The sequence below is a fragment of the Dromaius novaehollandiae genome, chromosome 16 (genome assembly GCF_036370855.1).
Source record: "Dromaius novaehollandiae isolate bDroNov1 chromosome 16, bDroNov1.hap1, whole genome shotgun sequence".
Classification (NCBI taxonomy): domain Eukaryota; kingdom Metazoa; phylum Chordata; class Aves; order Casuariiformes; family Dromaiidae; genus Dromaius; species Dromaius novaehollandiae.
The window spans coordinates 4,403,965-4,418,400 of NC_088113.1; the positions used below are offsets into that span (position 1 = coordinate 4,403,965).

The 14,436-nt window shown below is 42.7% G+C and overlaps 1 protein-coding gene across 2 annotated transcripts in view; it reads right to left on the bottom strand.

Annotated features, from left to right (window-relative positions):
* Positions 1–14,436, bottom strand: part of LOC112983182 (ubiquinol-cytochrome-c reductase complex assembly factor 1) — a 96,951-nt gene that overhangs the window by 28,230 nt on the left and 54,285 nt on the right. Inside the window, exons 8-10 of one of the 2 annotated variants that reach the window (XM_026100119.2) lie at positions 12,744–12,821; positions 11,242–11,355; positions 6,675–7,853 (exon numbers count right to left, since the gene is read on the bottom strand). In XM_026100119.2, coding sequence (XP_025955904.1) covers positions 7,719–7,853; positions 11,242–11,355; positions 12,744–12,821 — 327 coding nt within the window. In that variant the 3' untranslated portion in view covers positions 6,675–7,718. Of the gene's footprint in view, positions 1–6,674; positions 7,854–11,241; positions 11,356–12,743; positions 12,822–14,436 lie in introns of those variants that run through there. The other variant, XM_064521298.1, reaches the window with a different exon arrangement.

Below are 14,436 nucleotides of genomic sequence, written 5' to 3' on the forward strand. Positions count from 1 at the left end.
TGTCTCCAGCCAAGCTCGTCAGCCTGGCCTTCTTCAGTGTCAGTGAGGAGAGGCAGAGATTGTTAGGGAGTCAGTTACCTCACCCTAAAGCAGACATCTGAAACAGGTCAGATGAACTGTGCCATGAAAGTACTTATGTTTGTCCACTGAGTATAAGCAGAGGGAGCTCAGGCTCCCAGAGTCAGTGACAGGTTTACTGTGGAGACATTTAAAATTAGATATGAGATGTCCTGTCCCTATCATCTGGCAAAGAGATAAATGTCTATAATTGGCACTCTTCCATCTGATGGCCAACACAGGATGTGGGAATCACATCAGCCAGTTTTTGCCAGCTGGAACTTAGGATCTTATCTAGAAGCATTGTCTACACATCTTCTATAATCAATAGGGAAAGATGGGGGAAAATTCCCTTCTGGCTAAACATACGTACTGAATCCCACTCCCAAGCGACTGTCCCTAGGCAACTATGCTCTAGCTGATACTCGAGTTCATTTGGGATCCAGAAATTAGTCAGTGCTTCATCCATGTGCCCCACTACAGATATTCCTGGAGTTCACCAAACACAAACACCCCGACTGGGCTTCTCACAATATATGTCTGCTGCTTCCTCTTTGAGCACAGATGCAAAGGAGTCTGCTACCTCTCATTCATAACCATGTGCTTCTTGGAGAACACTCACCTGGAACATGGGAAGCTGGATGTGCTTTTTCTCCCTTTTCATTTTCAGCACTTAAATCCACATCTCCCACCACATATCATGGTGCTCAAACGCACTTACAGCTTTTCTGGAAAGCATCTCCATAAAAATGTTCCACTGTGCAGACAATAAATCCAGATTCGCTGGCCAGATGGAAGCAGCAAGAGTGAACTTGGTTTTGTTCTAACAACTAGGACATGCAACTAGATGGGAAAAGTCTGAGTTTTAATTACCACACTGAGATCTGTGTCAATACTGAACTCACCAAAAGAGCAGTGCAAAGACAAATATCCCAGTTTTTCGTCTGAGAGTCCTGATCACAGCACTACAGAATCATTCTCTTTCTAAACACAGCTGCAGCACATGAGCTCCTTGTTTCATTTTTTTCCATTTGTATGTTAAGGCTCTTCCAAATCAGGGGAGATACAGCTTCGCACTCACTCAGCTGAAGGACAGGGTCGAACGCTAGTTGCCAGCTATAGGGCAAACAATCTAACAGCTAGCGATGGCAGGGAAGGTAGACATCCCTATGTCCTCCACTAGCTCCCTGCTCAGTGGCATGCCCAGCAAACACATTCTTGCTGATCTGAGATCCCTATATCGCCTGTGCCACATGGCCCAGTGCATGGCCACAAAGTCATTCTGTGTCCCTTCAGCGTCCAGCCTGAGCTGCTCAGGATACTGATGTGCAGCTGTTGGCAAAATGGAGCTATCACCCAATACAGCTGCCCATCATCTTTGCTGGTGCCTGTACAAACACGGGGTGGTGCCTTTCCCACTCCAGGATTCAGACACATAAATACTCGCATGAAGGTTTCAATTCCAATATGATCTTTTTAATTTATAACTCCACAGCTCTTTCATGAGCTCTCAGAATATCCAACCTGACCAACATGGTGTTACCATTTGTATCAGGGCATGAGGAAGTGCATTTTAAATACAAAATAAATACTCACTACAGTGAGTGCTGCACAAGTACTGGCCACCTTTATAGAAACCTAATTTTATAGCTAGAGCAGAGCTAAAAGGCATCATAAGATGAGAACAACAATCCCAGGTCTGAGGCAATTTCATCAATGTCTGCAGAGCCTGGGTGGGTGTCAGTGCTTACTATACCTTGGGATCACTCCTTATGGGAAACAAAGCAAGCTTTGGACAACACAAGAATTTCTCATGTAGGTCCCATCAATATTTCTCACTCATCACCCAAGGTTTCTTCAATGGCCCTGCAGAGCCTATAAGGACTTCTGTGAGCTCAGAGCTAGGGAGAAAAGTGACTATAGCCCTTGAAAAAGTGGGAGGCTCATGAGAAAGATCACAACCTGCCTCTTCTCCAGGCTGTTGTTCTGTAAGTGCCAACAGGCGGGTGCCTACATGTGAACAGAGCTCCATGTGAAAAAGCACTTTCAGCCATCTCTTCCTTCTCTCCTTCCAAAGGAGATACACAGAAATGGAATTGGAAATTGTAAGATCAGTGGATATAGTTACAGGCAGGAAGAGGGTATGAAAGGAAGGATGTGGGACAAGGAGCAAATCCTCACAGGATGCCCTGTTTCAACCAGATGTGGAGTAGCCCAGGAGGCTAGCAGGTGGGATAAGGAATGAATGTGATCCCTGCTCACTCCTTCAGTGAGTGATGTAACCATTAGTGAAAGCTTTGCATTTGCAAGACTCCTTGTTTCCTAAACAAGCATGAAGGAGCCCTTACCTTCTTGAGACCGCTGCACTAGCACCAACAGGATCCAGCTTCAACAACCTGTTGCAGTGTCTTCCTACATGAAAGCATCTGCACAAGACAATACAAAACAGAATAGTAGGTACTTCTGGTTCCTACTTTCACATACAGGAAAATGCTTTCACTAGCCTGTCCCAGGTCCCTCAGACAGATCTATTGCCACTTCCCCTAAACTCAGTGGGTGCTCTCAGCACATCACATCTGGAGCAGCCACTGAAATGCAGCAGGACAGGATAGGATCATGCTTATGTGAGCTCCTGCTCTGCATTCCCAATGGAAGGATGAGGCTCAAACATCTCCTCTGTCCCACAAATGAGCAGAGCAAGCTGCTAAGCAGGTTGAATGACTGTAAGCAAAACAAATACTCCCTCAACATGTTCAGCAGCCTCAGGAAGAACACATATAGGATGCACAGGACAGTCATAAGCAGCTGAAGAAGAGGCAGCAGGAAAGAAAAGCTCATCAGATGACTCTGGGAAGGATCACAAGACTACTAATAAGCAACTACCCCATCACAGTGCAGGAGGCCAGGCAGCCCACCAGCAGCAGTGGGTGAGATTTCCTTCCCAGGCAGGAGAGGTGGACACTTCAGAAGCACAGCACAACTGCCTAAGCATTAGAGACTAGTACTCACACTTGTTCAGCATCAGTCTTTTCCTGTGTCCTTGCCAACCTTCTCAGCCTGCTATGTAAGTTTCTGCCTCTCAGACCTGTTGAGGTCCAGGCTGTGCAGTCACAGTATGTCCAAAAGATGGAGATAGTGTTACCCAATGCATAATGTAGAGTGGTAGAAATACCACCACCCAGACTACTGAAAGAGGTTTTAATTTGACTTTAGGATACCAAAGGCATAATCAAGCCTGATGAAGCACTGTTCAGCAGCAAGAAGGGGGTACAGGTTTATCAGTCTCCTGTGAAGAAAAGGGGGGAAAAAAAGGCTTTGATTAGAGTTCATGGTACAAAAAGACAACAGAGATCAGACACCAGTAGGCCAAATGTAGAGAGGCAGATGCAGAGGACAGGGGCCTAGATAATGGAGCATCTACTAAAAAGCTAGCTATCACCAGTATCATCTAGAAAAATATATGTACTAGGCTAAGACCACAAGCATCCGTCTGCACTGTAGCCGGAGAACCCAAAGGAAGTCACAACAGCTGACTGCGTTCATGGCACAACTCTAGTAGCAGAAGCATTAGAAAGACACTAGGCAATTTCTAGGTATTGGTGTGAATGTCTATCACTCCCAACACTATGATATTTTCATCTTGCTGGAAGAAAGCATGCACAATGCAGTTTTGGGGCTCAAGGAAGACGATGAATTGTTCAGTGTACTTGCATAAAGGATCAATATACTTATCTAAATGCTTGCAGCAGTACTTCAGCACATCTCTAGGGTGGAGACAACCTTTGTTACAGGCTCAGGATTAAACTTGTCCCACAGAATGCTACAAGTAGACTGCATCAGGTCTATGCTGATCTGGATCTCTGAATGCAGGTCTCCTCTGTGAGGTTTCGGAAGTAGGAGAATGTGTAAAAATATGAGGGTGGGTCAGAGGGCTCCTGGTACAGGTCCATCTTCATCTGGTTCCCACTGCTCTTCAAAATGGTGTCATGCAGTGGCATAAATCGTAGTGACCATGCTTTCAGAGCCTGTTACAATCCTCTTTCAACCTATGCTTCTCCCCCTACCACACTGCTATTCTACATCTACTACATTAAAGCTCCTGTGGAAAAATTTGCTCTTACTCAGTCTCCATTTTCTCTTTATGCTATTTGCCAAGCTGAAGGTAGGATAAATGAGACAGGTCAGTGGTTAAATCCCACTGCTATGTCAGGAGCTGTAATTCTGACCTGAAGGTTTGGTATAAGACAAGCATGACTAAAAACTGCACTTTGTGGAAGGTGAGGACAGGATTCAGAAGACTGGTAAGTGGTAACTGTACTCTGCTAGGGCTTCGGCACCTGGACAGGACAGGAAATGTGGGAATCAGCAAGGATGCCTGTGCTTTTAGCACTTCAGCTGTCCAAGAAGTAGGAGAAGACAGCTAGATATAAATAGCAAATGGGGGTGCGAACATAGGAACAGAGGAGATGACATGAACTGCAGGAAAACATTCAACCATCTGAAATACCCTTGGATGCCTGAGCTACATCAGATGACTCACCCGACCCCAAGTTGCCTCAGTCTGAAGAGAACCCGCATGCGTGACCTTGTGGGCAAAACATGCACCTACTCTCCTGCTGGAACAAAAGCAGCAGAGATGGAAGTGAAGACATTGATCGCTGGTCCTTGTTTTCTGCTCACAGGAACAAGGAAGCCAAGATTCAGCCGAAATAGTCAGTGCTTCCTAGAGACTGGTACCTCATGACACATGGATAGTTTTGGAGATCAATTTCTTTGGAATAATCAGCAACATCTGAATTCTATATATGACATAGGAGGTCAGGTTGGATGATAAAGTGTTGAACTTGGCTGCTGTCAGAAGAAATGCACATCCACATATTCACTCAAAATACAGTAACTGGCCAAAGCTGATGCTCTGGGATTGCTCTCAAAAAACCAGCAGCATTAACAAAGAACTATCCAAAAGTAAAACATCTTCAATTATTCCCTCTCCAAAACCTCGAAAATGGGCTTTACAACAAGCCTGGTTAATAATACTGGGTTCAGTCCTGTACACAGAAATCACATTACCTGCTACTCATTCCTGCCATAATGTTTGTAAGATGCAGATTCTGCTATTGGAAATACAAGCTTTCCTCATGGACTCTAAATTCTGGCTGTAAAGATGTCTCTCATGTAAGATGTAGAAAACAGAATGTTTCTGTCCTATTGAAATACATCTCTCAAGAGTGAGACACTCTCATAGTCTACACCCAAATCCTGTCTCCAGATAATCAATGGCTGGGAAGCCAGTTCTTCTCTCACCCCATGAAGCCTCCAGTGTGTTTTTTCTCTCTAACAGACCTCTCTTTGAATTCATAGACAGTCTCTGTCTTACTCTCTTAATATGCTCCACCCACTTCTCTCCAACACAGAACTGAGCCAGCAGTCAAGGTGTAACAGTGGGGTGTTTGAAGGCATTTTATGAAATAAGCAATGAACCTTGATTAGAGGCCTTTCTATTCTCTTGTTAATAAAAGTGCATACCAGTGACCACAATCAGGCACCACAATTTCTAGAGACTCCCACCCCTACACATAGGGAAGGTTTTGATCGTATAGCTGTCCCACATTCACAGTACAAAAGACACCATCATCCCAGACCAGTGGTCCCATGAATTCTAGTTCGCAGCCTTCATAGCTTCAGTACCAGAGATGCTACATGAACTCAGACCTGCGTGTACTAGGTCCTCTGGGTTGGAAGGTGGTGTACTAATCCTGTGTTCCCATGGCATGGATAACATGAGTCCAGGTTTAAATTACATAGCAGGAAAGGGGTTAAAGTTTAAATGACTGTTTCGTATATGAATTAATGTATGTAGCTTTGAGCCAAAATATCTACCATTAATTTTTCCACCTATTCCAGGAGCAGTAAGATACACAAAGTAAAGTTTATTTTGGTACTTGGTATACTTCACTCCCATTAAAAATAAATTAATCAGCAAATTCCTACACAGCTCAGCCTTCTTTTATGTAAATACAACCCAGCTGTAATGAATTACAAGGTGTTATTATCTCACATACACTGTATAATACTTCACACATAAGAGGTTTCTCTGCTTAGCTCAGCTTTCAACAAAAGCATCTTAAATAAACTGCAAGCAAGTTGTTTGGTCTGTAATGTTTTCACAGAGGAGGGATACACCTCACACATAGAGGGTTTCTTTACATGACTCATTTTATAACAAGTTAAACTGAGGAAGTTCGCCTTGGAAAAAAAATAACAAAATGCCTTTAAAAAAAAAAAAAAAAAAAAAGTACTGAGAAGGCTCCCTAAGAGAAGGTTAAAAAAATGTAGGCCAGTGTTTGGGAGGCTGTTCTGCATCCCACTGCTCTTCACACAGAAGAGGGATGCCGAACATTCACCAAAACACACAATCCAAAGGAAGCAACATCAGAAGCAAGAACAGCTACAGCCAGGCACAGTCACACTTTCACCAGAAATAACAGCATTTGATCACAAATTAAGGATTATTATCTTCTATTTTTGTTTAATAGTTTTATTAGGAGTAAGTCCTAATATTATAGAGCTTGTTCTTATCAGAAGCGCATATGGCACAGAAAACACATACACATCAGTTTTATCCAGACTGACATTTATTATGGATTAGGATTTTAAACATGAGAGAAATGAAAACAGTTTTTGTCACTGACCTGGAAATAGCCTGGTGAACCGTCCACCTGCGAAGTACACCTCAGCCGCTGCTGATTTAATCAGTGGAGCAATTGCTCTCATAATTATCACGTAGGGGTAATTTGCCTGCGTGTTAACTGGGGTTAACAGGTGTTGTTAAAAAGCTCTGGACCACTGCTTTGGGGGTGGGGGACAGCACAGTCCTATCCCATTAACAGCCATGGACAGCAATAGGGGATGTTATTTTCCTAAAGAAGTAACTAGAACACAACTCTAAAGAGAATATGGAAATATCAGCAAGGCAGAGCTCCTCTGAAATACCAAGTACTCTGAGGTAGCTTTTAGCGACAGCCGAGCCGTGTTTCAGACTTTATTGCTCACGAGGATGGCTAGAGTCCTAGAGGATTAGTGGGAACGGTGCATTGTTCTTTCCATCCTTGTATCCTTGTGCAACAGCGCAGAGTTCCTCGAAAGGATTTTCATGGAAAATCCTTCAGAATCTGTAAAGCAATTCTCAACTCTATTAAAGCAAAAATGGATAATTCTATCTTAACATCAGGCGTTTAGAATATATTAACATCTAATAAGCAAAGCTCAGATTTGTCTTCCTCTGCTCACAGAACAGTTGCGAACACCGCTGTGTCTGTACACAGCGGCTCTCCAAACAGGGCGAAGTACAGAAATGTCTTCTTGAGAGAACTATAACTCACGGTAAAACATCTGGTTGGAACTTGTCCACAAGGACCACTCAGTGCCATTACAATGACAAAGGTTCTCGAACCGACTAAGCATTTAATCACAGATGAATATTCAGAAGAGTACAGCTGTCCAATGTGCTACCGAGTCACCGCAGATATGGCATCTATTTAAACATATTCTGTCAACAGCAGCTATTCCTTCCTGAGCCCACCACATCAGACCAGTTCGGTCGGAGGCAACCTCCCCACGCCGGTCTGAGAAGCGAACACCGGGGCGACGCGACGAAGCTCTCAGAGCCCTTCATCGTTGTAGACGGGGGAGAGAGGCTTCAGGATGCTGCGCGCGTCGCTCTCCACCAGGGGCCGCCAGCTCACCTCGCCCGTCAGCAGCAGCTCCTCCCCGCTGAGGGCGTCCAGGTGCTGCACCTGGAGGCGACAGGGGTCGGCGGCGGGGTCAGCGTCCGCGCGCGGCGCCCCCGCCCGCCCGCCCGCCCGCCGCCCGCCCTGCTCCGGCCGCGACGGCGCCCGCTCGGCTCGGCGCACCTGAAAAGACAAAGCTTCTGCCCGGGGCACGGAAAGACCAAGGGGTGAGGATCGCAGAGCCACCCGTGTCACCTGCACGCAAGTCTTCTACTCGCGCAGCAGCGAACGCTTCCGCTGGAAGCCTGGCAACAGGACAAAGAGGGGCCGCACAAGGCTCCCGGGACTCCCCCCGTTTCCCAGCTGCTAATTCGGATGACACATTATCAGCAGCGTTATCCACACGGAGCGCTTGCTCCAGAAGTGGTTTCCCACAGACCAGGGCCTGACTAGCAGGGCACATCAGAGATGTATAAAAGCGCACTGGTTGCAGGAGGTGAAGAGGAAATGAATACCCATTCACACCAGACAAGAAATAAGAGGCATCAAATGATAAGGTGCAAAGCAAGCAAAAAAACCCAAAAACCTCTTCACACAACACAGGGTTAACACATTTGTAATTGTGAAACTTGCTCCCACAGGACACTGCAAACCCTGGAAGTCTGTAAGGGTTAAAAAAATAGTCCATCAAGGGGCATTAAAATGCAAAAATACCGCCTCTGGCTCAGGAAGCCTGGGAACACAGATTGCTAGGAGAGCTGACCAGGGAAACAGTGCACACGCTTGCACCGTTACCATATTCTTCTCTGGGCATCCACTCATAGCCACTGTCGAAGACAGGATCAGCAAGAAATCGCGGAAAAGATTTCTTACTCAAGGGGTTCCCAATGCTTACTAGCAACAAAAGATAATCTGACAAGGAATTTCACAGCAAAGGAAAGAACGTAACGTGTCAATGGCCACACAGGATCAGACTGAAGTGCCACCTAAGCACGGTATCCCGTTTCTGAGGGTCATCAATTCCTCAGGAGGGGTCAAGTACAACACATACATACAATGCTGTTTTCCTTGTTTACTCTCCCTCACTCCCTCCCCAAATTTGTTAGTTCAGGGATATCGAGCCTGAAATGGTGGTTGTGCATTTAACAGCCCTCGATAGATTTCTCTTTCATGAATTTCGCCTGTGGCTTTTGAAATCCATGTATATTTTAGCATCCCAGGCAACCTGTGCCAACGTATGTCCCCAGGTTCTTGTATCAGAAGAGGTTTACCAACCTTTCCGCACCCACAGAATGACAGAATAGTTGAGCTTGGAAAGGACCTCCGGAGATCATCTAGTCCTACTCCACCTCACCTGCCATGTGCCTTCAAGACCTGTCTCATATTCTTTCTCAGCTGTTTTTTCAGACTAGGGAGTCCTAGTCATTGCTAACACAGAAGCTGTTTCATATCAACCTTACTGCTCTCCTCAGAACCTTCTCCGGTTCAGTTTTGTATCTTTCTTGATGTTTGGGTCCCAGCCTCTACGCACTATTCAAGATCACAGGGGTACCAAGGATTTAAAAAGTGGCATGACAACACTACGTTTTAGTCTCTGTTCCTTCCTCATTAGTTCTGAGCATTTGTTTTACTCTAACACTTCTTAGTACTGAGCTGACACTTTCATAACCCAGTTATAATCTCAAGGGCTCAGTGCTGTGTGGTAATAGACAGTTTAGAGCTCATCACTATATATGAGAAGTTGGGATTGTTTTTGTCTCCAAGTGCATCACTTTATGGTTGTCTACACTGAACCGCATCTGCCATTTCTTCATCTAGTCATTCGCTGTATGAATTCTTTCTGCAATCAACCCTCATGCTTACTGCCATGAATAGCCTAGTATCAAACTGTCACCTCACAATTCACTCCCCTCTGGTTCATTTACAACCATATTGAACAGCACACAGCCCTTCCCACCCCCAGTCCACTGAATCTAGTAACAACCTCTCCTCTGTTAAAACCTGACAATTTATTGGCCCCCTATTGCCTATATTCCTATTAGTCACTTGTCTATGGGACTACCTTTGCTCTTCTCCTATGGCTACCTAGTTCCTTTCAGAAGTCTTTGGTGGAAGCTTCCCAAAACTTTCTACAAATCTGAAAGACTAGGTAAATCAGATATTCCTTGTCCACAGCATCAATGGCTCTTTAAAGTAACTCCACAGATTTGTGAGGCAAGACTGGCCTTCAGAAAAGCCATGCAGACCCTTCCCCAGTGTGCCATGTTTGTCTGTGTGATTGCTGTTTCCTATTCAACTGCCAATAGCTTCTGTCCTATCCTTTGCTTGAGCATACAGAATTGCTATGAATTCCCCATTTGGTGGACAAATTGTCCCGAATTTCATGCTCTCTGCACTTCTCTGCTTCCTGCTTATCTTCAGTTTTAAACTTTTCTACAACCTCCCTGATATTAAGCATCAGCAACCTGGCGCATTAAGTCTGTGCCTCCTGAGAAGCACTCTAGCATTCCAGGAGTGTCCTCAGTCCTTGACAAATCTGAGCCTTTCACTTCCCATACCTTTTTGTCAGACATGCACTGAAATACTGTCTTTTCAAATATCCATCAGGTCTTGAATACAGTATTGGAAACATTACAGATAATGCTACTGTAGAGGTCCTGGTCTTCAATTTCCTGTCCAACAGCCTACATTTTTCCTCCAGAACTTCCCTCTCACCCTCTGTTTCATCTTTGAAACCCACCCTGGGGTACATCCACCAGCTTCTACCCAGCATTTTCTAGAAACCTGGTTCAGAAGCCTCATAATGGTTGAGAGGACACACTGCTTAATATTTTTTCCTCCAGGTATGAACTGAAAGAAATCATTCCCAAAAACAAAACCTGCTACTTATTACCCAAAGTTCATCAGGAGACTTTCAATCACTGTGGCATATCATTATGAAGAGCTGCAGAACAGCATTCCCTCTGAAGAGATTCCAAGGGTTTAATGCAACTTAATCCCTTCTTTACAACACTCTGATTTTAGGCTGTAGGAGAGGCTCCCAACAGTAAATTAAATGCCCCCGGCAGGTATTAAGTTACAGGAAGCCCCATATGGCAGAGCACTGTCAAGGATGACTCCACAACATCAAGCATAATGCTACGACAAGCTGCAGCTCATTTCTGACACATTTGGTCAAGCCCCTTCATAGCATGGCTCCAGAAAAAGAATAAGCATGGCTGCTCTCAATCTCCTGTGAATTTCTCTGTAGCCAATTTCTCTATAGTCAAACTGCAATGAATGTCAGGCAGTTTTTAAGGTTTTACCTTTTCCTCCTTAAAAATAACAAATGAATGTAAAACCCGCCTATACTTACAAGGAGAACGGAGCTACATAGTATGCAGGCAATAAAAAAAAAATATTCAATATCCTAACAAGAGAGTGAAGAAAAGCTGTTCTACAAGCTGTAGTGTACCTGTTTGCGCACATACTCTACGAGTAACTCCAGATGCCTAGGGTCCTCACAGTTCCTGTTAAAAAGGTTTCTCCAAAGGGCTGCTGCCAGAACATGATCATCAGACAAGATTCCCTAAGTAAGTAAAGAGAGGGGATTAAAAACTGCACGTGAAAAGAATGTAAGCACAAGACAAACCCGATCCATTATTCTAACTACTTGGCACTAGACAATATTAGACATCTCAAAGCCCACAACTACTGTGGACTGTACCTATGAAAAGGCATCGACATCATTCTTTCCCGGAATTAATAACAGCCTTGGGCTTGTAGGAGGCTAACTGCTTCAACCTGTAACAAATATTCAGCCAATCACAAAAACCTGGGTGGAGGTATTCCTAATGTAGTAGCTGACCATTCTGCTTCTCTGTTTTTAAATCTTTAGATTAGGCCTTACAGAGAAGAGAGCACCACTTGAGAGAACTGTGTGAAGCCCATGATACTTGAAATATTAAAAATTAAAAGATATATAATACGATATTCTGGAAAAGCAATCTGGACTTTACTATTTGCCTCATGTAAATGAAAGAGAGAATTCCTTATCATCAAGAACTATCTTGATTTTTCCAGTTAATTCTAATTTTAAATTTGGCTTACATAACAGTCACATCCATGAGAACTTTTTCTCTAAATTCTCTTCAGCTTTTATTGTCTTTCTAGATTATATGGTGCTATCACTACAGTTTCATAACTCCTGTCTTCTGCTGACACATTTGCCAAAGGCAAGAGAGGACTTTAAAATATTCAGTTAAAATATAAAAGGTCAATATTTGTCTTTAATTTAACTAGACATTTTGCTTCTAAAAAAACTGTCAACAAAAAGAGGAAAGAAAAAGACAGACACACACATCCTGGCTATGCTCAAAAACAGATTAAAGGAAAAACCTGCATGCATAACATCGTCCAATACTCTATGCAGTTTACCTTTACAAGATATTAATAACGCAAATAGCCATGTAAAAAAATAATATCGCTATGTAAATAAAAAGAACATCAGTAACAACACCCACTAGAGCAAAAAGTTAACTACTATAAGCGCTGATACAACTGTATTTTCTACTTGGAAGTCCCATAAACACTGGTACACAATTGTGCTTTTGCTTCCCAATATTCATAGACTCTTACTATAAATACTGCTCTCAAATTACAGCAGAGTAAAATGAGATTCAGAGAGAGGCTATGATTTACTGATGGTCAAGCAATGACAGTCAAACAGAACAAAGAGAACATCCCTCTTCCATGTCCCATGTTTTAAAACAATATGTGCTATACATTTCCTTTTTTCCTTAAAGATGGTTCAATCCAAGGCATAACTTGATCACACTGGCTAAGAAGTCTGCCTCCATAATGCAACATTTGCCCAATGATATGTATGGCAATGTTTTATCCATCTGCAGCATTTTCTGTTCAGTGAATTAGATGGCCTATTTATTCCTGCTCATTCTCTGAAAATACCCTTCTTACCTCATCATATCCAAACAGAGCTGCATAGAAATTTTCTACCATACTTCTCATATCTTCTTTTAGAGCAGCAGAATTAATCTGAAAAATAAAAAAGAAAACCATCTGGATGGGTTCTAAACTAGTGGAGGTAAAGAAAAAATTACCAGTTTCATTCTGAGCAGGAAAAGAAGAAAGAGTACTGTGGTCCATATATGTTAGGATTTGGCTGTAAATTGTGAAGTTCACGTAGTCAGTGACTATAGAAGAATGTACAATACGGCTCCATTAATTCTTTACACAAATAAAAGTCACAGGCAATGTTAGTAAGATAATACAAATGGCAGAAAAATCCTCGACCAACAGTGCTCAAGTAGCTATATGCCAGCAAAGAAAAAATGCTGCCCCGGAAAAAGCGAAGGCAAGGCTGTCCTTTCAGTGGCAGCACAGACTAAGATAATGAAAACTGCTCTGTAAGTGTTTTACTTATGATGTAGGTTTTCCAGACCTTGATTCATTCATATGGATCTTTTAGAAATTCACAACTTTTTGAACATTTTTCTAACACACAGACTCCAGAGCTAGACATGCTATTACAGTAAAAGTACTGTAATGCTAAAGATAGAGGCACCATCTCTACCACTACTTCTTAATTACTTGTCAATATTGACTCGCTCATTCAGGAATCACATGAATTCTGTTTCTACAGCATCTCTCCAGAAGCTCAGACTTACTAGTTGTTCACTATGACTAAGTTTCTTTCAGAGTTGGTGATTCTCAAGCTACATCCCCCTATGCTGTATGACTCAGTCTATGTTCCACACTGACTTTTAACTAAATTTAACAGTTGCTTAAATATTTGCTACTTTGGCCTGAGCTACCCATTGGCTTTCAGAATTGAGCCCTGTGTGAGTTGAGGTAGAACAAAAAGAGACCGCTAGGTCCAGAGCGATGGCTGAAATAATTCACGTGCATCTCCTCCATGCAAACTGGCTACTCCTTTTGCCCATGCTTTTTATTTCTATCAGCAGAACAATCTAATAAACAGTTTCTCTCATGGGGGCAGAGCTATGCTTCCTTTGGTAAAGCTTCTTCTTCATATTGACTCATGACAGATCTAAGAGAGACCAAGCATTTGCTTTCTACAAACAATGCATGCAATGTAAATATAACTGACAAAGAAAACTATCTCCAATCCTGCATGTTAGCAGAACTTATCTATGAGACGACATTTGGGGGACAAGTTTTTTAAAAAGAAACTGCAAAGAGGAATACAGGGTAGGAAATCGATTCTAATATGGAATGAGCATTACTGTCTTTGATGAATAGCTTATCATAAGGTTAAAGAAAAGCTATGAAATTTAACATATTTAAATCTTAATACTTACAACAGTGTGAACCACATGTCCTAAATACTTAGTATCCTTAGGAGTACTAACCTTGGTCCTTATGCAACAGCTTCCTATCAAAATGTGAATTATTTTGTCATACTCTCAAATCTCCAGTTCAAACATTATTCCATTAAACTGCTATCTTTTTCATCAGTTGATTTTTATAGAACTGCTTATAGTGCAACACAAGGAAAATTTCTTTTATGTCATTTACTCATATTTTTCCATTAATATAAGCTATTAAAATTCATGCAGATATTTTATAGGCCATCAAGATTTGGTGACTGGCTATTACTATATGTTTAAAAAAAAGAACTAAACATAAG